We start from the raw sequence: 25,680 nt of genomic DNA, 5'->3' as shown, positions 1-25,680 counted from the left end.
CATTCAATTCATTGATATACAAATCGCATCCCAGTCTTATCACGGTAACCTCAAGTCGCGGTGAGATGGATAGACGAGAGGAAAGAAGAAGAAAAAAAAAAAGTCGGTCAAGACATGTAGGTATGTCATCATTATCACTATATTCTTTATGTCCCAGTTCAGCTCGCTCCTTTCCCATGTGACTGATTGGTATGATGAGCTTGATGCAAGTCAAGGTCAACACCACCATTCCCAGCACCTGGATCAAGTATGTGTATGTGGTGGGGTGACATCGTATCTGACCAATCCCTCGCGGCCCATGCATATAGAATTCTGTCACATTCAGATCCTACCCCAGATAGACGTACAGTAAGAAGGAAGAACATTTAGGTTGCGTACCGTGCCGTCACTCGCCTCTCCAGATCTCTGACTGCAAAACGTGCGTTATGCTTCTCGGGCATGTTGCGACTTTTATTCACTGAAAGAGTCAATAGAAATGCGACCCCGTTAGCAGTGTTGTTGTTGATGGTGGTGAAAAGGGCCAAACAGCTGTATTTTTGAAGGAGGTGGCTCGGGACTTACATGTGCTTGCTTATATGATTCATGTAGCGTAGATGCTTTGCTGATGGGAGTAACACCCAAAACCACACCGCTCGCAAATTTTTACTTCGACTTACATCTGCATTACATTTATGTACACCAGCACCCGTGTAACGTGCATCATGCGCATGACCACCCATTTAGATCATCGACAGCCAATGTACTGATGTCGAACCACTGCACTTACAGGACAATAGAACATCAATACTCGCGCCGGCGCGAAGCGGAAGTAAACGGAAGCAAGCAACACGACCGTTGAGCAGAAGCACAACGGCTTCCGATTGGAGTATACCGCAGCTGCAGTAAGACGCCTGTCTGGACTCTGTATCGCCAGTCGCCTAGTCCCGAAAGGCGACGGCCGCGGTCCAATCATCCGGCCATGGACGTATCAGCTCTCTCCTTCTCGCTCTCGCCAGCCAGTCGGTCCCTTATCAGCAACTGTCCAGGTGACCTACCCATTAGATAACAAATGACATCAAATGTATCACCTGTTCATCGCTCACCCCGTTTGCAGGCAAGAGGAGAGGAGTAGTTAGCCCTTCCCGGGTTTCTTGGACTTGGACACAGATCCGAGTTGCATGCATGAGGTATCCATGTATGCATGGTCGGTTGCTTGGTTGGTCGTTCATCGAATGTTAACATGGTGATGAATGGGTTGACATCAACGAGATCCGAGCTTTCTCTCGCCCGTCCAGTCCCGTTACCCCGCGTCCGTTGCGTGCTTTTTGTCTGAGACACCCCTGCACTGCAACCAGCTGTATTCCCTAACCAGAAACCACATTTCTGTAGCCTCAACGTCTTTTGAAGAATGGATTGCACGAACGTAACTCCTCGGTGAGACAAGTGTTTTATGGGCGCTTGCCTCGTTCTCAAGCAAGAAGCCCGAAATGTGCGATGCCGGCAGCTTGCTCCATGTAACATGATCATACTAATCGCCCTGGCAAGTCACCGGTGTAGACTGGTGGGGCGTGGCCGATAGAGGTGCATAGTCTTCGAGTATGTAGTTCACATCGAGATATCAATCGGAACATAATCGTACAGCTTACCCAGCTCATAGTAGAATACAAACTGGCAACTGGATAGCTGCAAGGCATCTCAAAGGTAAAATGGATGATATCCCATGCCGGCTCCATCAACGCACCGTACTCGGCTTCGACTGTGGGACACTACTCACCCAAGCGCCGATCTCGATTCCCACCACAGTTTTACCCACTTACATACTTGAGTGGGTGAGCACATTGACATATGCAACATCAGGACTGCGTACGGCGCAACACATCGACATTGCTCATTGTCTTGGTCACTGACGCCAGCGTACCGCAGACTCGAGATGAAACTGCAGTGAGTGGTGAGATACACATCAGCGTGTGCTTGCATGTGGTATGCTGCCTATGTAGATGAGGTTTCCCAGTTCACCAGTTTCGATTCAGGGGCCGGCCGCCTGCCGCTTCGAAACTCCAGAATACTGAGCAACCCAGCCGATTAGGAGTAGAAACTACCTGAGTAACAAGCGTACGTCTCCAGCTTGCTCAAGTCTGTAACCAGTGACAGGCAGGCTCATGGCAATCAGAGAGTCAAAGATCAGAAACCCATACAGAAACAAAATACACATACAACCAGAATAATAATATATTAACTATATACGACATACATATACATATATACCTAAAATACACGAAACCTAACGCATAACCCCCAACCCAACCCAACGCAACACGCACGCAACGCCACATAACCCATGGTATATACCTTATAAACATTCAAATCATCACTCATGGGTGGCTTGAGCCATGTAGTTCTAATACCGATTGCCTTTTCTAGCTCGGAAAAAAATTCTCAAAGAATGAACCCAGCTCTACACCGATTTTACGTGACTATCTACCGTTTCCTCTTACCCCCTTTTCCCTATGCCTCAATAACGGAAACCAGCGAAGAAGATATATGAATTTCGAAGTATGGCTTCAAACCAGATGATAAAAACAAAGACGGATGATCTTATGAGGACATGACCAAAGCCAGCAGAGCCATGCGACAGTACAGACCATATCTCATCTGCAAGCAATTGGTTAGAATGTTATCATATAGGAGGGGTGTATCGGGGGAAAACTCACCTGTCGGAAATAAGCGGCCCTCTGGTCGAAGTCGACCTCTTCCGCCACTTCCTCGTTTCTCGGCAGCGGGTGGAGGACCACCATGCTGCTCTTGGCATGCTTCAGCGTGCCGTTGTCGATGCGGTACGAGTTCTTGACGCGCTCGTATTCCTCGACGTCGGGGAACCTCTCCTTCTGGACCCGGGTGCAGTACAATACATCGCTGCGTGCCAGGATCTCCGGCGTCAGGTCCTCAGACTCGCAGAGCAGTTGGCCAGAAGCCACCAGTTGCTCGCGCACCTTGGGCGGCAAAGCAAGCGACTTGGGAGCAACCAGCTGGACCTGGACCTGGTAATGCTGGAGAAGATAGACCAGGGAGTGGACGGGACGGCCGTATAACAGGTCACCAACGAAGGTGATCGTCAGACCCTGCACGGTTCCGAGTTCTTCACGGATAGTGAAGAGGTCCAGGAAGGCCTGAGTGGGGTGCTCCTTGCTACCGTTGCCACCGTTGATCACGGGAACAGGGCTGAACTTCCTGGCAACATCCACACAGCTCTCCTCGGGGTGACGCAGGACAATGGCGTCAGTGTAGCAAGCCATTGTTCTGATGGTGTCCTGGAGTGACTCTCCCTTCTTGACCGATGACTGTCCGGTGGCGATAGGGATAACCCGTCCACCAAGACGCTGCATAGCAGCATCAAAGGAAGCAGAAGTACGCGTTGAAGGCTCGTAGAACAGGGTTGTGAGAACCCGGCCCTTAAGGACATCCAAGACACCCTCACGCTGAACGCCCAGGCGCATCTCTTGGGCCACAGTAAACAGCAGGTGCAGATCGGAGCGCGAGTACTGAGTAACAGAAAGAACATGGCCATTCTTGAAAGACGATGGCTGCCTCAGTAGCGACTTCAGGGAGTTGAACGAAGGCTGTTGCATCGAGAGAGGAAGGCCAAAGTCTTCGCCCAGACCAGTGCCCTTGCGAGCACCGTCTGCCAGCGACTCCAGTGGTTGTTGTCTCGAGAAGGGTCTCTGGGGGCTGAGGATAGAATCACGTCTCTGGCGCTGGCTGTCGCCAGTCAAGGCCAAGGGGTGCGAAGTAGGCTTGACGGAGGGCGACATGGGTGGTGGTGGCATGCTACCATGGGTCGACATGTCCTTACCCAGCGGCGCAATTGGCAACAGATCACCATCGAGGCAGACCGTCTCATCGTTGAATGTCACCCGCTGAACAGAGCCACGCATGGTACGGCCCGCAAACGGTGACCAAGATGTGGACGAGGTGGGAATCGTGTAGGGACGGTCGATCTCCACCTCAACCACGGTGCCCACTTGCTCATGGAGCTCGAAAATTTGCTTCGGGTTGTCATACAGGCGAGTCTTGATATCATCAACAGTAAGCTTGCCCTCTGTCACAGAGGTCAGGAGAAGAGGAAGAGCATCAGCGATACCACATGAAGGATCAACAGGTGCGTCCTTGCCTCGAGCCAACTGATACGGAAGGCTGCCAATGGAGAAAACGTCAATGGTGCTCAGGTGGTCCCACAGAGCTTTCTGATCCTCCGGAGTTGGGAGACCCTGGCAGTCAGGGCAATCCTTCTGAGACAGGTAGAGCGAGAAGATTGACACGTCACAAGTGACGTTCAGGCCCTTGGCCTTGCTCAGAGCGATGATGCGAATGTCCTCCTTGGTCGTGACACTAGTAACGTGAATGCGTCTGCTGTGCAGACTGGCAAGCAGCAAGATCGAGGCAAGATCGCTGGTCTTCGCATCCGTCAAGATGGGCTTGTGGGTAGGCCAAGAGTCGAAGTGAGCAGTAACGGCCGCCACCTTGCTGATGTTGTCGGACAGGTGGTTGAAGGGGATAAAGAGCGATCCAACTTCAGCTGTGACATGGCTGATTTGATCGGCGTTCTCCGAGGTGGCGCTCACAGAGTAGTTGAAGTCGCAGTAGACACCGCCCTTGCTGTTGTGCTGAGCAAGCTTCAGTGTCTTAGCATCGGTAATGGAGCCCTCAACACCCATAGGCATCACACGAATCATAGTGAAGCCCGAGGCGATAGAAGCCTTGGTCACAGCCTGAAGATCATGCTGGCCCTGGGAGACAATACCAGGAACGAACGCGGCAATGTTGATAAGACCAGGCAGGACGATCGTTCGGTGGCTGGTCTGGTAGTCACGAGTGCTGACATCAAGCTCGAAGTGCCGGGCAAGGGCCTCGACCAGAATCTTGGCATTCTTGACATTGGTGACGAGGGGAACCTGGTAGTCAACAGCCATTCGGCGGGTTTGGTATCCCTTGCTCATGTAGTTGGCAGGTCGGCGGTACTTGTTGTTCGACGGAAGGTTGATGTAGAGATCAATCATGTTCTTGGCAAGATGCTGAGTCAAGGAGAACTCGTGTCTCTGGTCATCTTCCTCGTTACCAAGTACTTCGAGATACTGGACGGGGATTTCATGCTCCTGGAGGAAATCGGCAGTACCTGCAGTGGCGTACAACTTGTAACCCAATCGCTGCAGCTTGGCAATCGCGGGGAGCATCTCCTTCTTATCTTTGTAAGAACCGATAGAGAGGAGAATGTTCTTCCTCGGGATCTTGAAGCCGGTGGACATGAGTGCCTTCAGGTAAGCCTCGTACTTATCCATGCCGAAAGAGGCAACCTCTCCGGTAGACGCCATTTCGACACCCAGTACAGGATCAGCGCCTGAGAGACGAGAGAAACTGAACTGCGGCACCTTGACTCCGACACAGTCGGGGGCGATGGTGGTTGGCGGGTATTCCATGTAGTTCAAGCCCATGATGGCCTTGGTAGCCATCTCGATAAGATCGACGCCCATGACCTTGGACACGAAGGGGAACGAACGAGAGGCACGAACGTTGCATTCAATGACCTTGATATCGTTGTCCTTGGCAATGAACTGAATGTTGAACGGACCAGTCACGTTGAGAGCCGCACCGATCTTACGTGTAGCCTCCTCAATACGCTCGATGGTGGTCCGCTCGAGGTCCTGAGGCGGCAGAATCAGGGTGGCATCACCCGAGTGGACACCGGCATTCTCGACGTGTTCCGAGATGAAGTGGCCGGTGACCTTTCCATCTCTGGCAACAGCATCCATTTCGATCTCCTTGGCGTTCTCAATGTACTTGGTGATAACGACTGGGTGGTCGCGGGACACATCGGCGGCTTGCTGAAGGTAGGACTCCAAGTCGGCCTCGGAGTAGACAGTGTTCATCGCTGCTCCAGACAAGACGTAAGACGGACGAACCAGTACTGGGTAAGTCACCTTGTTGCAGAAAGACTTGGCCTCCTCGAAGCTGGTCAGCTCCTTCCAGGTTGGCTGATCGACCCCAATCCGGTCCAGCATACGGGAGAACTTGTATCGGTTCTCGGCAGTGTCGATCATTTCAGGGGATGTTCCGAGTACCTTGACGCCTGATCGCAGGAGTGGGAGCGCAATGTTGTTGGGTGTTTGGCCACCCATGGCTCCCAAGACTCCGGCAGCGGACTCCAACTGGTAGATATCGAGAACCGTTTCGACGTTGATGTTCTCGAAATACAGCCTATCGGCCTCATCGTAATCTGTAGAGACCGTTTCAGGGTTGTAGTTGACCATGATGGTCTTGAAGCCCGATTCACGCAGGGTGCGGATGGCCCGCACAGAGCACCAATCAAATTCAACCGACGAACCAATACGGTAGACACCGGAACCAAGCACCATGACACCGTGGTCCTCGAAGTTGATATCGTGTTCCGAGGCGTTGTAGGTTAAGTACAGGTAGTTGGTGAAGGCCGGGAACTCCGCCGCGACAGTGTCGATCTGCTTGACGAAGGGCATGATGCCGGCCTCGAGTCGCAGGCGGCGGACGGCGAGCTCGTTAGAGTCCCAGAACTTGGCAAGCTGGCGATCGCTGAATCCGAGTCGCTTGGCCTGGAGCAGGAGGTCTGGTCGGCCACCGATATCCACCGAGCTGAAGTTGGACATGTTCTTGGCGAAGTCGGTGAGACCCATGAGCTTGTTCAGGAACCACTTGTCGATCTTGGTAAGCTCCCAGATCCGGTCGACCGTGTAGCCAGTGTGCATAGCATTGGCAATAGCGAAGAGACGCTGATCGGAGGGGGTCTGCAGTTCGTCGTCGATGGACATCAGAGCCTTTGTCTCTCCGAAGCCCAAGTTGTGGAAGTCAATAGCCCTGATGGCCTTTTGAATGGCTTCTTCGAAGCTTCTGCCAATGCTCATAACTTCACCGACACTCTTCATGGACGAGCCAAGCTGGGTAGAGACCCTGGTGAATTTCTTGAGATCCCATCGGGGCATCTTCACCACAACGTAATCCAGCGAAGGTTCGAAGCAAGCGCATGTAACCTTGGTGACGCTGTTCTTGATCTCCTTCAGGGGGATACCAAGACCCAGCTTAGCCGCAATGAAAGCCAAAGGATATCCGGTAGCCTTGGACGCGAGAGCAGAAGATCGGGACAATCTGGCGTTGACCTCGATAATGCAGTATTCCTTCGAGTCAGGGTTCAGGGCATACTGGATGTTGCACTCTCCAACCACGCCGAGGTGACGAATGACGTTGACAGCGGTGGTACGAAGCATGTTGTAGTCCTCGTCGGAAAGAGTTTGAGAGGGGGCGACAACGATGGAATCACCAGTGTGGATACCGAGAGGATCGAAGTTCTCCATGTTACAGACAGTAATGCAGTTATCCTGGCAATCCCGAACAACTTCGTATTCGATCTCCTTCCATCCCTTCATGCTTCGTTCGATAAGCACCTGGGGACTGGCGGCAAACGCCTTGTTGCAGAGATCAAGGAGTTCAGGCTCGTTGTTAGCGAAACCACTTCCCAGACCGCCAAGGGCATAGGCAGCTCGGACAATGACCGGGAAGCCAATGTCTTTGACGACGCGCATCGCTTCGTCGACACTGCTGGCCGAAGCCGACTTGGCGCACTTCTCGCCAATGGACTCCATGCTGCGGGCAAACAGCTCTCTATCCTCGGTGGTGATGATGGTATCAATGGGGGTTCCGAGAACCTTGACGCCCAGTCCCTCGAACTCGTCCTTGAGCTGAATACCAACCTGCAGCGCCGTCTGGCCACCAAAGGTGACATAGATTGCGTCAGGTCTCTCGTATTGAATGACCTTTCGGACAAAGTCCGGTGTCACGGGCAGGAAGAAGACCTTGTCGGCCAAACCCTTGGACGTTTGAATTGTCGCAATGTTGGGGTTGATAAGGACTGTGTAGATGTTCTCCTCCTTGAGCGCCTTGATAGCCTGACTGCCAGAGTAATCGAACTCTCCGGCTTGGCCAATACTCAGACCTCCACTTCCAAGAACCAGAATCTTCTTGACGCTCACCTTGGGGTGAAGCGCCTCGTTCTCCGCAATGGTGCCTCCGGGGAAGCTGACCGGAGCATTGAGGAGGCTCTGGTCCTTGGCGCAGTCGAGGATGGTGTTGATGAACACGTCAAAGAGGAACTCGGTGTCCCGGGGACCAGGAGTGCTCTCAGGGTGGAATTGAACACTGAAGTAAGGCTTGCTGGTGTGCATGATACCTTCGTTGGTGCCATCGTTGGCGTTGACGAAAAGCTCTTGCCAGTCGGAGGACAATGATTTGGCATCGACCTCGTAACCGTGGTTCTGAGAAGTAATGTGACATTTTCCAGTCACCATACTAGTACAGGGGATGTTGTGTCCACGGTTACCGAACTTCATCTTCTTTGTTGTGGCTCCAGTCGCGCGTGCGAGCAGCTGGTGTCCGAGACAGATACCGAAAACAGGGGTCCGGTTGATCTCCATGGTCGCAGAGATGTTCTTGATGGTCTGCTCCAAGACTGCAGGGTCACCTGGACCGTTGGAGATGAACAGACCGTCGTATTGTTTTCCAGCCTCGGTAGAGAAGTCGTAGTCCCAGGGGCACACCATGACCTCAACACCGCGCTTCAGGAAACACCTGAGCTGGTTGTATTTCATTCCCACGTCAAGACATAGCACTCTCAGATTCCGGCCTGAAGGGTGTTTCAGGGCTTTCTCGGGCTTGGGCGAATACAGCTTCGCGGTTTTGATAGATACTAGGTATGGGTAAGTCAAGGTCTCTAAGTCGACTCAGGGGGGCCAGCTTACCCTCAGCGACAAGGTTCTTCTCGTTGGGGTTCACCCATTCGACGTCTTCGAAGTTTGACTTCCAGCCCTCTTGGCTGATACCCTTGGGGCCATTGGTCACACCCGGCTTCTGCAGCAGCAGGCGACCGAGCGTGCTTCCATTCTCCCTGAGCTTCTTGGTCAGGGCCCGGGTATCGACACCGTAGATGGCGGGAACACCCTGCTCCTTAAGCCAAGTGCCGAGCGAGGAGGTGGCGAGATAGTGAGAGTATTGTTCGCCAGAGTAGGAGGCTACGATCATACCAGCGATGTGGATTTGGCTGGATTCGAAGTGTTCGGGTAGGTCGCCGAGAACCTCGTCGATCTGTTCTCGGGAGGGGACACCGTAGTTGCCGACCTCGGGGAAGGTGATAACGAGGATCTGGCCGCGGTAGGAGGGGTCGGTGATGGACTCGGGATATCCCACCATGCCAGTCTGGAAGACCAGCTCTCCGGCGATGCTCTTCTTGGCGCCGAAGCTGTAGCCTTGGTAGACAGAGCCATCTTTGAGCTCGAGGCACATGAGACCCTCCTCGTTATCACCCACGATCCGCGCGGTGGCGGGCTGGTGGTAGACTGCAGCCATTGTTCTGCCGTTTGAACCCCGCGTTCGGACTCAATTGGTGGGCAAGAAAAGGGACGTGACGCAGGCAGGGAAGAGGGACAGCGGCCCACGTGAGACAAGGGCGTAGTAGTGATAATCACTGACGCCGATGCACCTCAACAGCGCTCGAGGGAGGGGTGAGCTTCCTGGGGGCCGTAAGTGCGCTTGTAGATCCCGAAATATCAGACGGTCATAACGCCGTTGTATTGGGTTTTTGTATCTCCAGGGCACAAGTGCTTTCTGGAGAGAATAGAATAACAAGAAAAAAAGAGGAGGGAAAAAAATTGTTTGGTCAGGGTCTGGTATATCTACCTACGACAGTCGCTTGTGAACGACCTCCAGAGCTTTTTTTTTCTTCGCACCTCCCCGCAACGGCAGCCAAGTGGGGTGATAGCCCCGATCTACACCCATGGGACCAATGATACTCTGCAAGACAACGACCGACGACTCATGATGCAAAGGCTAGACGACAGCCAGCCAGGGTCTTTCAGGTGGGCTGGAGGGGATTGCCCAACCAGAGGTCGAGGCTTAAACCCTTCAGTAGCCGGTTCTGGACTGGCAGCATCCAGTTTCTGCAGGTGCTGGTCGCATGGGCTAGGCGTGAACAAGTAGGCGGTGGGCGACATGCACTTGTTGGCTGGTTTGGCGAGCAGGCAGGAGGGCCAAGATGTAACCCAAGCTCTGGATCGCTGCCCATGCACACACCCATACCTCACTGCTGCCAGGGCAAAGTCTAACCTTAGATGCAGCCTCAATTTTACTGCGCTTGATTTTCTATACTGGTGAGAACCGGATTGCTGACCATTCGTCGAGAACCCTGATATGTCAGTCAACCTTCCAACTGCCCTTGGAAGAATCCCATCTAGCAGTACTGCTTCAAAATTACTTGCGCATGCTCCAAGCGTTCCCCCGATAACCGGAGATGACGTATTGCGGAGTAAAGGAGAAAAAAAAAGTTGCTTAATATTGCGTGTGCGCTATCGATGTATGATTGAATGGAACTGACCCCAGTCGATCCATAAGTTGAGAGAAGCTTGATTAGTACCTAGGTACCGCTCACTCCATCTCCTCGTCGCGTTGATGTTATTGGTATTCACACGGGCATATTGAATACCCAGGCATAGACTCTGAAAACGTGACATATATAACACCACTGGGTATGTAGCTATGCTGATGTCAACCATATCAATTATGTTGCCATTCAGACATGTTGGCTTATTCTTCAGGTTCTACTGGAGTTAGAGAGATATGTCTTGATGTATCATTGTATTTAAAAGTACTAACCCAGAAGGACTTGACAGCAAAATGTAGTAGGTACGTGGTATTGGCTTCAAGCAGCGCAGCCCGTCTTCCATGAGTTGAGCTCGCTCACGAACATTTCCCTCGATGAACCTCCTACCCCTGAAGCTCCGATATGTCCTCCATCGCCTTCCCCCGGCCGGAGCCCCCATTCCGTCCCAGCGAGGAAGCCAGAGACGGCGAGCGGCGCGCTTGCCGGGAGCCGCCGCCGCCGCCCTGGTAATAACTCGGCAACGTATCCGAGTCCGCACTGGGCGAAACGCGACTATCGCGCATCATCCCGCTCTTGTGACCCGGGTCCAGGACAGTCGCCGGGTTCGGCGACGACGACGAAACAGTCGTCGACTCGTCCGCCGCCAGCTCCGGCTTGAACCACTCGTCCCCCGCGTGATTCCTGGGGGAGCCGGCGTCCCCCCTGGACATCGAGACCGCCGTCGCTGGATCGGGGCTGTTATGAGGCGGTGGAGGCTGCTCGCCTGTTGGCGGTGTCGCAAGGTCCTCGGTGGTGGTGAGCGGTGCTTTGGCCGCGGCTTCTGCAGCCTCGGTCTCGGCCTCGGCCACATCGGCTCCTCCTCTCGAGGTTCTGTGGCGTCGGCGCCGCAGAGTCACGGCCAGGAAGAAGATGGCACTGCTGAGAAGGACGGCAAGTAGCACGCCGACGGCAATACCGGCTTTGGCGCCCGCGGACAAGCCTTGATCCGACGTCGACTCTTGCTTAGCAGACACCGAAACCCCCGTCGCGAAAGCAGCAGAGCTACTAGTACTGGGTGCGGTCGTCACCATGGCAGTGGACCCAGAATGAACAGCAGTCGTCGACCTTGGCGTAGAGCCGGCCGAAGACGTCGCCGCCCGAAACGAGGGCGGGGGCTCGTGGCCCTTGGCAAACAAGACCGTCTGCCCCAGCGCCGTGGGCAGCGTGGCCACGGCCTCGATGGTGGGCTTCTGGCGGAACAGGCCCTGGAAGTCCGGGTCGGAGCAGGAGCACGGCGAGGGGACCCCCGTCATCTCCGTCTTGGCCTTGTCGCCGGGGCAGCCCGCCCAGAGCTCGTCGGGGCTGTCCCGGTCGTCCGAGTCCTGGCACCGCACCAGACCGACGATCTGCTGGTCGGCGAACTTGCCCTTGTGGGGGCAGGCGCCCGCGACGCTGCCGAAGCCTGGGTCCGTACACCCGGCTATGTAGGTCGTGCCTCCGCTGTCGCCTGTGGAAAAGAGTTTCTATGTATAAGCGCGAATGTTCTCATTGTGAAAGTAGGCATCTTCCCTGTTGGGAAATATTCACCGTACCGTCGGGGTGGAAGCAAACGGAGCCCTCTAGACAAACATCGCCTTTGAGGCAACACGTATAGGCGGCGTTGGCGGCGTTTCCACATGGGATGAACGTGTCTGCCGCCTTCCGGTTCGTGGCAAAGTAGCACGTGCCGTTGGAGATGGAAAGGTCGAGATCACTCATGGCTGGCAATCGTAGCGAGAGATTGATGTCCTCTGGGAAACGTACTATTGATGGGAGAACTGGCACGACAAAACCCATATGGACACAATTTCTTCCTTCTCAATAAACGGAACCGAAAACACGAGGTTTACTAGCCGTTGGTTTGCTACTGCACAACATCTTGGGGAGGGGGAGGGGGCGCAACCTAACCCTTACGTCGCTGTGTACTGCCATGATGCCGGAAAAGGGTAAGCAAGTCTCGCCCTGCAGCACGATAATGGTCCCTGCAATCTGCACCGGGATAAGGTGGCCAGCATAGTCGGGACCTACAAATCGTACTGCATCCTGTTCCGAGGCTGCGACTTTGTTAAGAAAACCCGATTGCGCCATGCATACATACCTATCATAGCACCGCTAGTATCCGAACATCGTAGGTGGTCAATTACGTGCGAAGCGCATTCATGTGGGAATTTGCCAAGAATCATGCAAGGGAGTCCGCAAGGCATGGAGTTGTGGGAGAATCCCTTCATACAAGTGTTGGATTGACACAATCAGGGGGTTTGTAGGTCGTCACACATAAAGGCACTCATGCAGGCAAGGTTTGGATTTAAGAATTGTTCTTATTGTGACTTTCTATCGTCTTTGGTTTATAGATTCTATCTGGGGGTATAATAGCTGAAGGCCATCTCAGATCCAGAACCAAATGCGAAGTGTTGGCAAAGGGTAATATTACCCTCGACATTATGCCATATATATATAAAACTAGGGAATCATAACATAGATTGGGAATGAGAAGGTAGAATATGAGACGCTCCAGACTGAACAAAAGTTTAGTCCAGTCTGCAATTCGTGGTATCATGAAAATGCTGAGTTTATAAAGCGCCCCAGGGCGCGAATGCAATTTGGTTCATAATCGGATCGACTCGTTTAGCTCATCAAAGCGTTGTTGTTGTCGGTCTTGAGGGTGGGAGATTCGTCCTCCTTCTCGCTGACTCTGGGCTTGCTACCCTCTTCGTCCGAGCTAAAGCCATTCTCGCGTGCCCATGAGCGAACCTCGTCATGGGACAGCTTGGGCAGCTGCTTAGCAGCGTGGACGTAGCTCTTGTTCTCTTCGAAGCCCTTGGCGAAGATGATGTCGATCTCCTCCAGAGTGCGACCGGCAGTCTCAGGGTACAAGAAGTAGAGGATGGGAATGAAGAGGGCGTTGAGGACAGCGAAGAAGAGGTACGTGCCCCAGCCAATGGATCCAATGAGCACGGGAGTGATCATGACAATGAAGAAGTTCCACAGCCAGTTGGATGTAGTCGAGAGGGCGTTGGCCTTAGCGCGAGTCTTGAGAGGGTTGATCTCGGCAGGGTACAACCAAGGAAGGGGCAACCAGGTGGCACCGAAGAAAGCGATGTAGGTGAACAGACCGACACCAGCACCCTTGGCGGCTTCGGTTGTGTCTGGGATCAAAGCTCCGAAGACCAGAACCATGGAGAGACACTGGCCGATGGAGCCGATGAAGAACAGCTTGCGGCGGCCGAGACGCTCAACGACGAACCAAGAAGTGGTAGCAAAGGCAGCGTAGACGACCATGTTGACACCACCAAGCAGCAATGCCAGGTTGTGGTCAGTGCCGATAGAGCGTTGGAAGAGAATAGGGAAGTAGTAGATGACAGCGTTGCATCCAGAAAGCTGTTGCATCATCTGAGAACCAGCACCGAGTAGCAGACGGCGCAAGTGCTGGGTGCGGCCGCCGGTACCAAGCTCTCGCATCGGAGTATTACCGCCCTTGTGGCCGGTTGCGCGGATAGCATCGACAAAGGTGGCGAGCTCCCTCTGAACTTCCTCATCATCGCGATGCTTGCCTTGGAGGGCAGCTATCACTGTAGTTGCATCGGCTGTACGATCCTTGGTCAAGAGCCAGCGAGGCGATTCAGGGAGACGCAGCATCAAGACGAGGACAACCAGGGCAAAGGCGCATTGGAAGGCGATAGGGAAGCGCCAGACGAAGGGGGCAGGTCCGTAAGAGCAACCGTAATCAATCCAGTAAGCGATCAAAGTACCAATGGCGACGTTACCGCCCTCAATGCAGATGAGCTTTCCTCGGTTGTGGGGAGGGCAGCACTCGGCTTGGTAAGTGGGTACGGTTGCTGTGTTGATACCGTTACCAATCTAGAGCCGTGTTAGTACCCTAGTCATGAATATCGAAATGTTTGGATGCAAGAATGTGTGGCTGGGACTTACACCTGTGATACATCTGCCGATAATGAACTGAGCTGTTGCGCCATAGCTGGGACCAACACTGGCAATCTGAATGATGACACCGAGAATCATGACAAAGCCGCCAATGAAGATAGACTTGCGACGACCGAGCTGATCACCACAGACAAGCATGAAGCAGGCACCCAGGAAGCATCCGACAGCGTAGATGGCGGTAACGAAACCTTCCCAGGTCTCGTCACCACGAACCTCGGGGAAAGAGTCCATGAAGGCATCGTCGGCGATAATACCGGCCATGACACCTTGGTCGTAGCCGAAGAGGAGGAAGTCGGTAGTTGCGACGATAGTAATCATCTTTTGCAGGCGTGAGCCTGAGGTGCCCCAGTAAGTTGGGACACCGGCATCGTTGTCTTTAGCACCAGTGCGAATCATTGTGTCGGTTGTCGATGGTGGTCGATGGTGGCCGAGAATGCTGGAGAGAAGTCTGGGGGTTCCCCAGGTCCGTTTATATATAGAGCCATGGCCGATAGAAATCCCATTCTCGTCATAAGGGTCCTCACAATAGAGTATTGGATACAAAGGAACGAACAGCCAAGATAAGAAATTTCAAAACAACGTCATAGTGGTCCACCAATGTAGGTTGGACGTGGAGTTGGTTAGAGGTGTTGAGAATGAAGGAAATCGAGTCATATTCTCCACAGTCAGGCCCCATCGTGGAGTGGCGATGGAGTCGAGCGCGGAGTTGCCAAGCCCCAGGATTCCTTTTGATACCGACGTACCGCCGGGCGTAGTGTGCCCCAAGAGCTCCACAACTGCCCATAATTGCCCCGGAGACCGGACAGTACTGGATAACCACAAACCGCGGAGAAGCTGTGTGACGAGCGAGGTGACCAGATCTTGCCGTGGTCCCTTCCAATCCCCTTTTTGGTCCCTTGTTGTAGGATCGCAGGAGACCCTGAGTGCAGGCGCCGCCCGAGTCTGACGACATCCAAACCTGCTCAACGTATAGTTGGTTCATCTTGAACCTGACCAGAAATTTCACACGGCCGCCTTGTTTCTTGAGCTATCGCCGAAATAAGCTTATTCTCCCGCTCCAGGCCGTTTCAGTGGCTTGGGTCCATGCTCGGCGTTACGAGGTTTTTTTCACGGATTCCCCTTTTTGGCAGTCCAGCAGATCCAGAGGAATTCCCAGATGCTGGCGCTCCTGACACAAAGAGCGGAAAAACGGCAGATCACAATCCCCAGACTCGTTCAGGGTGGTAGCAACGACCATACCAGTCCACATGCTCTCAATTGCTATTTGTCAAGAGTATTCGACACCCTTGGGCCTCAGGAAGCATGTGTGAGCGCGTTCTCCATCAAAGCGACCGGACGCGAAGGAAAATAACAGGGTCTCTAGTATGCGGTCAACATGCCATTTCCCATCAGGACAAGAAAAAGTCCCAGCTTGGCGCACCGAAGAGTGTGGTATTGGCCTGTCAGCCAGTCAGCTTGGCGACTTTGGCTGCTGCTGAACCGATGCAGCCCACTGTTTGAGCCCACAAATCCTTTGATATTTGGACGATCTAGAGGCAGCAATCACAGGTAAAATTGTCCCAGGACTGGTACGGCGCGAGAGTTTTCGTGATATGATGTCAATGGTGGTAAGGGTTTTGCAGTTGGCGTCGGAACCAACGACAGCCTGGCCCACATAATAGCTGATTGTGTGATTTTGTCGACCATCTGGGCTTAGGCCGGTTCTTGGACGGTGACCTAGAGCCCCGAGAGCCCTCCCAAAAACCCAAATGCACGCGCTAACGGGAGAGAGGCGGGTGGATTCGGCGCGGACAACCAATTTTCCAAGGCCGCAACATCGCGATCTTGGAAAAAATTAGCAAATGCGATTCAGAATTCTCCAGTCTTCTTGTCGCAGGATGTCGAGGCATAACCGGTTGTCCAGGCGGGTTGCCTGGGGGTGGCTGGGTGTCAGGTTTACGGTCAACTCGTCTGGCATTGAAGCAAAAAGTGGTGCTCGGCGGATCTCCGAGCTGGGTGCCACAAGTTGGTGCTAGGACCATTTCTCCTCAATCCTTTTCCCCCCTCCATTCCTACATCGTGGGGGTTACCAATGCATTACTGGAGCTGACTGGTTAGGTAAGTTTTTGTGGTTTTCCAACCGCCAACCACCAACCGCTGGCCGCACAGCTGATGCCCAAGGAAAAGCCCCAAAAAATCATGTGATTATCGCAGCCAACGCCGATGAATGTAAGTCATGCCATGCTGTATGCAGGCACGCCGGAATCTATGGTTTTGAGGCCCATCTGGCAGGTCACGATAGCCTCGTCACTGTACATATCGTAGGACACTGGATGTAACGTGAGGTTAGCTGATTGACGCTGGGCTAGGATCAAATCACCAGGTACATGACGTCATGCCGCAGAGCCTCACAATCGATTGTTGGGTGTGACAGTGTTGAATCATCGTCCTGTCCGGAAACAGCCGTGTAAATTTCGGGTGGTTCACATGATCAGCCATACAACGAACACGGAGTTGAGGTTTTCCTTCGGCATCGCAACAATCTGAGCCCGAATACAAATCGGGCGTGTGTTTATGCTTTCCCTTTCTCGGCTTTCACCTTGTCAGCCAAGCGTTTCTCGTCGTATCGCCAATCTTACTGCCCATCTCGTGAGCCGCAACATGGCTACAACGCGGGGATCAGCGCCGTGGCGTGATTTATTCGTGGAGCACGCCGAGAATATGAAGCCACCCGAGTTCGTACTCAGCACCATCAGGCGCATGCCAGCATCGTCCGCGGGCTTTGGCATCAACGACGGTCACGGGTTCTGTCTTGTCCCGCGAGCCCGTACGTGCGTCTATCGCGGCATGTGGGCTTCGATCCCAGTCAATCCCAAGAATGAGGCCGAGCTCAACCCCGATATATACGAGGCCGATATGCTTACCTTCACCACCGACATACGCATGGATAAGATGTCCGAACTGTGGGAAGATGGTGCAGTAGCTGCGGGAGGGGATGCCCTAGAGGGCAATGGTGCCTGGACCGGCTCCGGCGGTGGTGGGCCGGTCGAAGCCGTCTTCTGGGCCAAGGAGCCGATGGTGCAATGGCGGATCCGCGGCAAGGCCATTGTCGTGGGACCTGATATTGAGGACTCCGACGAGGGGAGGGCCGCCCAGAAAGCACTTATGTCGCGGATGAGGAAAAAGGAAGGTGCCAATGCCGATCAATGGAGCTTCACGCGAGAAGTCACCGCACATTTTGGGAACCTCAGCCCAGGAATGCGAGGCTCGTTCAGAAATCCACCACCTGGGACCCCCGTTGATTCACCGGTTGACGACGGTCTTGGTCTGGGCCAGAAGGTCACCGACTTACAGGACAGTATTGCCAGGAAGAATTTCAGGGTTGTAGTCATCGTGCCGTACGAAGTTGATCGTACAGACCTCTCGGATCCCGAGAGAGGCCGACGCTGGATCTACAGACGTGCTACCGATCAAAAGACCGAATCAGGAAACTGGGAAAAGGCTGAGCTGTGGCCTTGAGGGTGACTTGGACTAGGTCGACCCAATCTCCCAATGGGTGAGTGGGTGCTCGCTTCGATGTCTTCGTAGCAAGGGGGTGCTGTAATATTGCTGCGGATCGATAAAGGTCGAGATCATGCATGCAGAGTAAACGGCGTGAATCTACGGAAAAAAACTCAAATACACCCGCTATCCATCTCATTTATTAGTCCACATGCAACACGTATCTTGAACCGCTTTCGTCCTACATATGTATGAAACCGACCTGATGATCGCGATTGACAACGAATGAAGACGCTCACAATTACCAGACCTGCGTCAACCGATCGAAAGAAGTGGTACAGGGCGGTAAGCACTCGGCCATACTAACAAGAAGATCAATTACGAGTATCGACACTAATGCCGGGACAGAGGACGGCGCACTACTGAATCTGATGCACTATCATCCACCCGACTATGTAGTCCGATGACAAGTTGCACACCGCCATATCCGCTGGACCTGGACCCCGGGCCAGAACCCAGGCTTACACGTATGCCTGCTCTCCTGCCACCTGCTACCCCTATCTACCCTCCCGCGATCTGGACGAAGCCCTACCGTGTCTATAAATCAAGGACGCCGTTGCCGGTCCGACTATAGGTTCGGTATTGCGATCCTTTATTCTCGTCTGCGCCGGCCTTATCGACGCCAAGAGTGCCAAGTCCCGGGTGCCAAGCGCAGGCTCAATTTGGGGGTATACTACGCCGATCTTCTCGACCGGGATCGCACAAGCTACCAAGTGTCGCGTATTAACGCCCGCTCCTTTCTCCGGGTTTTTCTTTTTCCCTAATTTTTCCTCTTCTCTTTTCTTTTTTACATAATTCGGTTTGGCAGAACACGGAATATGTGCTTGGGCAAAGACTGCCGGCGGTTGCTGCCAACAGGAATTTGGAGCTGGTGAAACACGGGGGAGTGACGCGGCCAAAACGCCATGGACGGACGGTCTGCGGGGAAAATGGATTCCTCCGCCAGACGGCTAAATGGTCGGGACTATTTTCGTGTGTTCGACACCAGGACTTCGGCGGCGGCCCCAGCCCGCTGGCATAATCGATAACAAGGCATGCCCAGACCCCATTCGCATGGACGGCTACGGAATGGGCGATCTTGTTCAATGCCTGGTTGCTGCCATCGTGTGAGGCCGGCAAATTCCAGAAGTGAATCATCCATCCAGTTGAACATGCGGCAGTAGGAGGTAAGTATGCAAGTAACGAGAAGTGAATGGGCACCCCTGAGAGGTTCCTGCCGGCTCTGCAATCCGGTAGCACAACATGCTTTTTTTCTTCTTCTGTTCATTTGATATGCGCGTCAAGTAGCACGAACATCGGCACACCTGAATACAGAAGAAGAAAATACTGTGACAACGAACGCCGTCAGGCTGCCAAACACTCACCCACGTTGACTGACGCCGTCATACACCATCTCAATCAATGTTCAACGGGATGTACGCCCATTGCAAGCACACAACATAAGGAGTACACCACCCACGCCAGTCAATATGCATCCCTAAGTGTTGAGGGCGAGGAATCAATTCCATGGTGTTTCTCCTAGCCCCCCTTAATTCATGCCCAACGGCATGCACATAACTTTCAAAGTCCTTGGTCATAGCTTCGGACCGTAGAAGTGTTGGCAGCTAGCTACATGCTTAAAATAAGACCATGCAGATGCAGATACGCGACACCCAATTACGATTCCGTACGAGGGATGTTGATCGTATATCGAACTGACATATCGAAGCCAACAAACTAATAACTGCTTGCTGCTTGACAACTCCTGCTAACCTCGTCACAAGGGCTATGTACGTCTTCGTGCATGCAGACTTGACCAATGTTGTGTGCATTACAAGTTGGGCTGTAGCCAAGGACTTTGCGAGAACTCCGAAGCCCACATTGCCCGCATATGATCGACCGGTAATCTTATGGATGTCTTGCAACATCTGAAATGATGTTACCCATCTCCCTCTTCCCACCACCCGCCAAGGGGGTCTTGGCGCATTAACCACATGTCGGAACCTGGCACCTACAGTAGAGCCTACTTATCATTAAGACCTTTTCTGCATCAATGATACCTGCCAGACTGCAGCTGCGTGACTGCCAGGCACTGACACCCCTCTCATTCTGTCTCTTGACACTCGCCCTGCCACCTGCAGCCTTCTGTTTCTCGGCTGCGAAGAATGCGGTATGCATAGTACTTTTGTCTAATTTGTCCGTTTCCGCTGGCCCGTCCATCCCTGAGATCAGCAAAGCCGCTGCAAGCATGCAATGCGACTTGGCAAAGAGCCGTTTTGCCTGATTAGGCCATCGCTGACAGGGGCTTAGTTGCGCCGCGGCGCAACTTTTCAACACACATTCCGGTGCCGTTTTCCACAGCAGCAGCCAGGACAGTAAAGAAATAGAAGATGCTTCACGAGAATGAATTTGAAGTTGTAGACAAACTCATAATATCGGAATTGTCAGCCTTGATTTCTGCACTTACCACGTCAACCAGGCATCTGGAGCTGAGCAGTAGCCCAGCCAGCACCAGAAGCGATGGGCCAAGAGCTGCCGAACGAGATGTCGTGTACCGTGCATATTTCCCCCCAAAGCCGACCACCCACAACCCTCGGCACACCATGCCGTTTCCATACCGAGGACTGCCTATCAGTGGACATCCACGAATATGAGGACGTTTTACTTACGAAATCACGCATACATTACCTTCGCCTATCCGTTTCAGCTCTTGATGCGTAATCACGGCCCTCCACTGTCCAGATCTTCCGTCGGCATTCATTCATTCCCCCACCGGCACATCGGGCGGCAGCCACAGCGTCCAGATGCTCGAGCGGTCAGTTCGTAAGCATTACCTATCTATCAGACACGCATGCGCCAACTACCTTCACAAAGGCATGTGCAAATTGGCCTGGAACTTTACATACGAGGGGGATGCAGTACCGAATCTTTCAATCTGTGGTTCGCGGTCGGGCTCCCACTGCTGCACCCACCTTATGGTGCCCTTGCCGTGATCGCCTCCTCGGCGATGTGACCTCGACCCTCGAATCTTTGGCGGCGAGGCCGCCGTAGATAAAAGGTTAATAGTGGTAGTGTCAACCATATTGTGTCATTGCAATGTTGCAACCTGTATCAGTGGGGGTGGGAGATGAGATGCGATGCCATTGGATCTATGTCTGGTACGAAAATGCGGGAAGGGCGCGATGCGGCTACGATAGTTGGTCGAGCTGGCCGGGGCTTCGGCCGTGTCAAGTAGCATGCATAACGTGTGATGGTAGCGCAAAGCGGGAGCGACTGCTAGATACAGTGACCATTGGCAGACGGCGAGGGGGGAATCGCTCCTATTCCGCCGAGCAGATATACATGGCCATGACGACTTCACGATGCTGCGTGTAGCGAGGCGGCAACAAGAAAGGGTTTGCGTAGGGGAAAGCGGAGGCTTCCTTGCATATGTAGGTATTCCAATACTCCGTAGAGCAAGCATCATTTGGCTCTGTGCATGCTTTCAGGTCGCCGACCTTAGACGAACTGGCCAATTGGATGCAATGGAGGGGTTGGATGCACAGGAGCGGCAACACCAACCCATTTCGGCTCGCGAATTGGACGCTGAGGTCGGAGTATTGCCGTCGGAACTGACAACTGAACGATTATCTAGCCAAAAATAGGAGCAGATGTGAAGAACCACCACTGGGGTTAGCCTGTTTGAGCTCCAAGCTCCAGGAATAGAGAGCTAGCTGCCTTGAATATAGTCGTCTATGCTGCTTGCATGGGCACCCCGAGAAGATCGCCCATAGGCCTTGCGCAATATGCCGTCGTCGATCCGGTTCTTTAGGTTTTCTGGAAGGCCGAATTCATGCCTCCACTGTTTAGATGGCAGATTGATCACGGCAGGATATCACGGGACTGTGCTGCATGCATCGTATTTCCTTTTGCCCTTGGATATCAATTTCAATCGGTGCAGTATTGACCCTGTTCGTGGCCCCCCGACCGCGCCGCATTCCTGCAGCTGCAGAGATGGCCGGCCTTTTCACCCCCTAAGGTTCCGACCCTCCAGCAGCAGAGACGGACAGACAAGACAGACCGACTTCTCCTTGTCACGCCTAACTCCCACCCCCTCCCTCATCTGACTGCCACGTTTCCCCCCTGTTTTGTGTCTTATGCTGTGCTCCAGCCAATGTAATTTTTCTCTCGCGATCGCATTGATGTGGAACTTTGCTTAAATCCGACGGGAGCCAGACAAGTGCAGGCCCCCAGGGCTCTCTGCCCAGCCACCGCCTGCACTGCACGCACTCAATACATGGGCTTCAACGCATTAACCACCTACCTAGCCCAACGGCACATGCCATCGTTTATCGACTGACACAACCTGGGCCTTCTATTCGCCTTCTGTCTTGGCTTATCAGCCGGGCTCAGCGGGAGAGCTTGCCCAAGGTCTTAGCGGCCGATCGACCCGTTCGGACTCCTAACCGCCTACGAGCTGGGCTGATTTGCTAGAGGATTTAACTGGCGCGGGCTAGCAGTAGCAGGACAGGTGGGCAACGACACCTATTTCGTCGACATGCATTACAAGTGAATCCACGACTTGAGGGGGAACGCGAATGTCAGGATCCATAACAACAACCTTCTACTTACTTACATTTGAGGTATTCCGGCTACTTGTAGGAAGATGCTTTTCCATATGCTATTCTTAACTATTCATAAAATATCTAGGCAGCTGCACATCTCAGCATTAATGGAATCAATTAATTTGCCTCATATAATGGCAAGCTTCGGAGTATTCTCTTTTGATGTTTTAGGTACCGGTGGGATTCGTCGAGCGGGTGACTCGCCAGAGGTTGAAATCTGGCGCGGGACCGAGCAAGGATCCCCCCCCCCATGCAACATAAGTTGGAGCAGCAGGAAGACCCGCCAACACATTGCTTGTCCATATTAATCTCTTGAATCCGATCTACCTGCTTTTAATCAACCCATTTTGGTTCAATTCGACTCATCCAGCAGTTGGACCATCCTTTATCCAAATCTGCCTCCCAGAATCCGGCATTGTATTGTTTGCTGCCACGGCTGATGCCCATACGAGAGAGAGGAGAGAGAAGGAGAGCGCTCGACTTTGGCCACAATCGGTGATGCTGCTAGCTCCTGACCAACCCACCTACGATTACAACCTTGCTGTCTGCCAGCTGTGACTGCCACCACCGCCACTGCCCAATCCGAGTCGAAGCTTGTCGAACCACATGTCGAACCGTTGACAGCTACCTAAACTTTCCACCCGCATAACGTACATTGCGTTCGCTACTAGGCGCCTTACCTGTACGCCGTTGGGCTGCCAGGCACAACATTACGGTGCGCGTGATGGATCCTCTAAATAGCCCTCTGAACGGGCTGGTCAACGGCATTCCGGACTGGCTAAAGAGGCTGGATGAGCTCAATGGGCAGATTGAGCAACGCCAGCTGGATCTGGCCAAGCTCTCAGAAGACCATCTGCGCTCGTCGACGCGATCGTTGAAGAACAAAGGCTCGACCGAGTCCCTCAAGCCCGGAGACGACCCAGCCGCCTACCCCTCAGATCCGATACCGCCTCCACAAGACGACATCATCCCAACCCCCACACAAACCAATAATGACGCGCGGAAACCTACGCAACCGCCGTCGAGTCCGGGCGGTGAAAGCCAAACAACCTCTGTGCGCCAGCGCCAAAGGAACGACGTCGTCGCGACAGCGCAGCGGCGTGTACGTGCCACCCTTAAGAAGCGTCAAAAGACGGACTCGATGGTCAGCGCCGAGGGTGCCGTACCAAAGTATCGATCTCGCAGTATGATACTGGTCTATTACGACAGCTACGTCCAGTCCTTCTTCGAGGAACTGGTCAAATTCGTATCGGCATCGAGGAATATGATGAGGAAAGCCAAAATGGCCGCCAAGGTCGCGCAGATTAAGCGATTGGCTGAGCTCGAGATGCACGAAGACGAGGACCAGCGACAGGGAGAAGCTATCAATCCTGGCGACGCATTGATCGCGGCAGATCCCTTTTTGGCGTCGAAACAACCCAATAAAGGAGGCCCCGAGGAAATACAACTCCACACAGTGGGCACCCACGAGCTGGGCCTGACGCCACGGCTGGGGGGATCCGGGTACTTTTATTCGTCGATGGCTAACAGACGCCCCGGCGCTGCCAGCAGCCCGTATTCGAGAAGCGGCATGGGTCTGTTCAACCAGGACGGGCCCGATGTTTACGACGACCTGGACAAGGGGCTGGAGTTCGTGCAGTCCATGTGCGAACGAGCCGCACACCAATTCCTCCGTGACGGAGAATGCGGCGACGAGATCGAGAAGGTCAAGCAGCGCCTGGGGGAGACCAAAGAGATCGCGGACAAGGAGGTGGAGCGGGTGCACAAGGAATACCCCAACGGCCTCGCGCCGCAGGAGCCGCCCAAGATCCGGAGTTACCGCCCGATGAGTATGCGGCGAGATGCTGGTGCGTCGAACAACCATTCCAAGAAGATCAAGAAGCTGGAAGTCGACGACGACGAAGGGGTGCAGGACATGGACGGCGTTAAGCCGGCACATCCGATCTAGACTGCTGATGTGTAGTCCCACCGAGTAGGACACGAACCGAAACCCTAATGGTCACTACTACTACTCCGAAAATTCGGTAACAACATACCTCAAAACGATATATCACTCTTGTCGACTACCACATACGACAAACGCAACGCACTGTTGCTATATACAAACAGTCATACTGTCCATATTTGAACATTTAAGCATTGCGATGGCGTTGGGTCTGAACGGGCGTAATTACTGCGGGCATAATTCCAATCGTTTTATGATTATTATTACTATTTTTATTGTTTGATTCTTAGTTCTTCAGTGGGCGGCGATGCTAGGGTAAGAGAAAGTGATCGGGTGATATTCGAAGGGCTCACTCTTCTGATGAAGGATCGCGGACGGAACAGCATTCTCAGGACTTGCCTGCTTGACAAAAGCCATCTTCTGGGGGTGAGGCGAATGAGGGATTACCAGAGCCTAAGGATATCTATTTGAGTTACTTCAAGCCATCTGACACAAGCACATAGTCAAGGCTAGACAGCCTATACTATCAGAACGGCATGAGGACTTGCCCAATTCAATAAAGATTGATTGCTTTGGATTGGCCGTTCACAGCGGATACGATATGATTGGTGTTCTTGCTGTATTACCGAAAATAGAATACATGCTATTACAGCCGCACCTACGATAACTGTTCTCCATCTTGCGTGTCTCCGCCAACCCTGTGAGCTCTGGCACCAACCACCAACTTATTCTCCGACATTTTGAGCCTGGCGCAATTGCCGTACTCGCCTGCATTCAGTCAACCAACTACCTATAACTAGCGTTGGCAGAATTTGCAGGTGCATTTGAAGCTGCGCCGCAGTCGGTGTGACCGAGTGATACGTGTTTATGTAACCCATATTATGGAGAGGAATTGTGGTCGATTTTATGGGGATCGTATATCCCCTTCCCATGGTTATAGTACACCACCAGTCCGTAGGGACGACAGGCTGACTCTTCATGTGATGACTTAGGTATTACTTCAATAGACTTGTCGCGAAGAAGAAAATGGCTGGCTCATGTTTGTTATTTACTTATATTATTGATGCCTACAAGTGGCGCCGAGCGGGGCTCCCCCAGCCGGATAGTCTGCTAGGCTCCTAATTTTAAATCTTTACCAGACGGGATCTCTACCAGTGCTAGACGTTGCAAGCAAGATACGTGTCTACCCCATTCACACCGCCAACCTGCATAGGCATCACCGGCGG

The 25,680-nt window shown here is 53.2% G+C and overlaps 5 protein-coding genes across 5 annotated transcripts; 2 read left to right on the top strand and 3 right to left on the bottom strand.

Annotated features, from left to right (window-relative positions):
* Nucleotides 1-2,574: 2,574 nt before the first annotated feature.
* On the bottom strand, nucleotides 2,575-9,396 carry PG985_003995 (putative URA2-multifunctional pyrimidine biosynthesis protein; the record flags this gene model as incomplete). The annotated part of the gene is made up of 3 exons (XM_066823764.1): nucleotides 2,575-2,631; nucleotides 2,691-8,740; nucleotides 8,793-9,396. 3 exons carry the CDS (start codon nucleotides 9,394-9,396, stop codon nucleotides 2,575-2,577), a joined length of 6,711 nt encoding a protein of 2,236 aa, XP_066686924.1.
* A 1,413-nt stretch (nucleotides 9,397-10,809) lies between these two features.
* Nucleotides 10,810-12,163, bottom strand: PG985_003994 (uncharacterized protein; the record flags this gene model as incomplete). The annotated part of the gene is made up of 2 exons (XM_066823763.1): nucleotides 10,810-11,912; nucleotides 11,998-12,163. The coding sequence occupies 2 exons, from the start codon at nucleotides 12,161-12,163 to the stop codon at nucleotides 10,810-10,812; spliced, it is 1,269 nt and encodes a 422-aa protein (XP_066686923.1).
* A 906-nt stretch (nucleotides 12,164-13,069) lies between these two features.
* PG985_003993 (uncharacterized protein) lies at nucleotides 13,070-14,782 on the bottom strand (the record flags this gene model as incomplete). The annotated part of the gene is made up of 2 exons (XM_066823762.1): nucleotides 13,070-14,302; nucleotides 14,375-14,782. 2 exons carry the CDS (start codon nucleotides 14,780-14,782, stop codon nucleotides 13,070-13,072), a joined length of 1,641 nt encoding a protein of 546 aa, XP_066686922.1.
* Nucleotides 14,783-17,026: 2,244 nt separating this feature from the next.
* PG985_003992 (Zn 2cys6 transcription factor) lies at nucleotides 17,027-17,884 on the top strand (the record flags this gene model as incomplete). Its single annotated transcript, XM_066823761.1, has 1 exon — nucleotides 17,027-17,884. One exon carries the CDS (start codon nucleotides 17,027-17,029, stop codon nucleotides 17,882-17,884), a length of 858 nt encoding a protein of 285 aa, XP_066686921.1.
* A 5,349-nt stretch (nucleotides 17,885-23,233) lies between these two features.
* PG985_003991 (uncharacterized protein) lies at nucleotides 23,234-24,457 on the top strand (the record flags this gene model as incomplete). Its single annotated transcript, XM_066823760.1, has 1 exon — nucleotides 23,234-24,457. One exon carries the CDS (start codon nucleotides 23,234-23,236, stop codon nucleotides 24,455-24,457), a length of 1,224 nt encoding a protein of 407 aa, XP_066686920.1.
* Between the last annotated feature and the right edge of the window lie 1,223 nt (nucleotides 24,458-25,680).

The sequence above is a fragment of the Apiospora marii genome (assembly GCF_038362585.1).
Source record: "Apiospora marii strain CBS 49790 chromosome Unknown utg000003l_segment0_segment0, whole genome shotgun sequence".
Lineage (NCBI taxonomy): Eukaryota > Fungi > Ascomycota > Sordariomycetes > Amphisphaeriales > Apiosporaceae > Apiospora > Apiospora marii.
The sequence above is the reverse complement of the archived record's forward strand: the minus strand, read 5'-3'. Positions and strand labels throughout refer to the sequence as shown.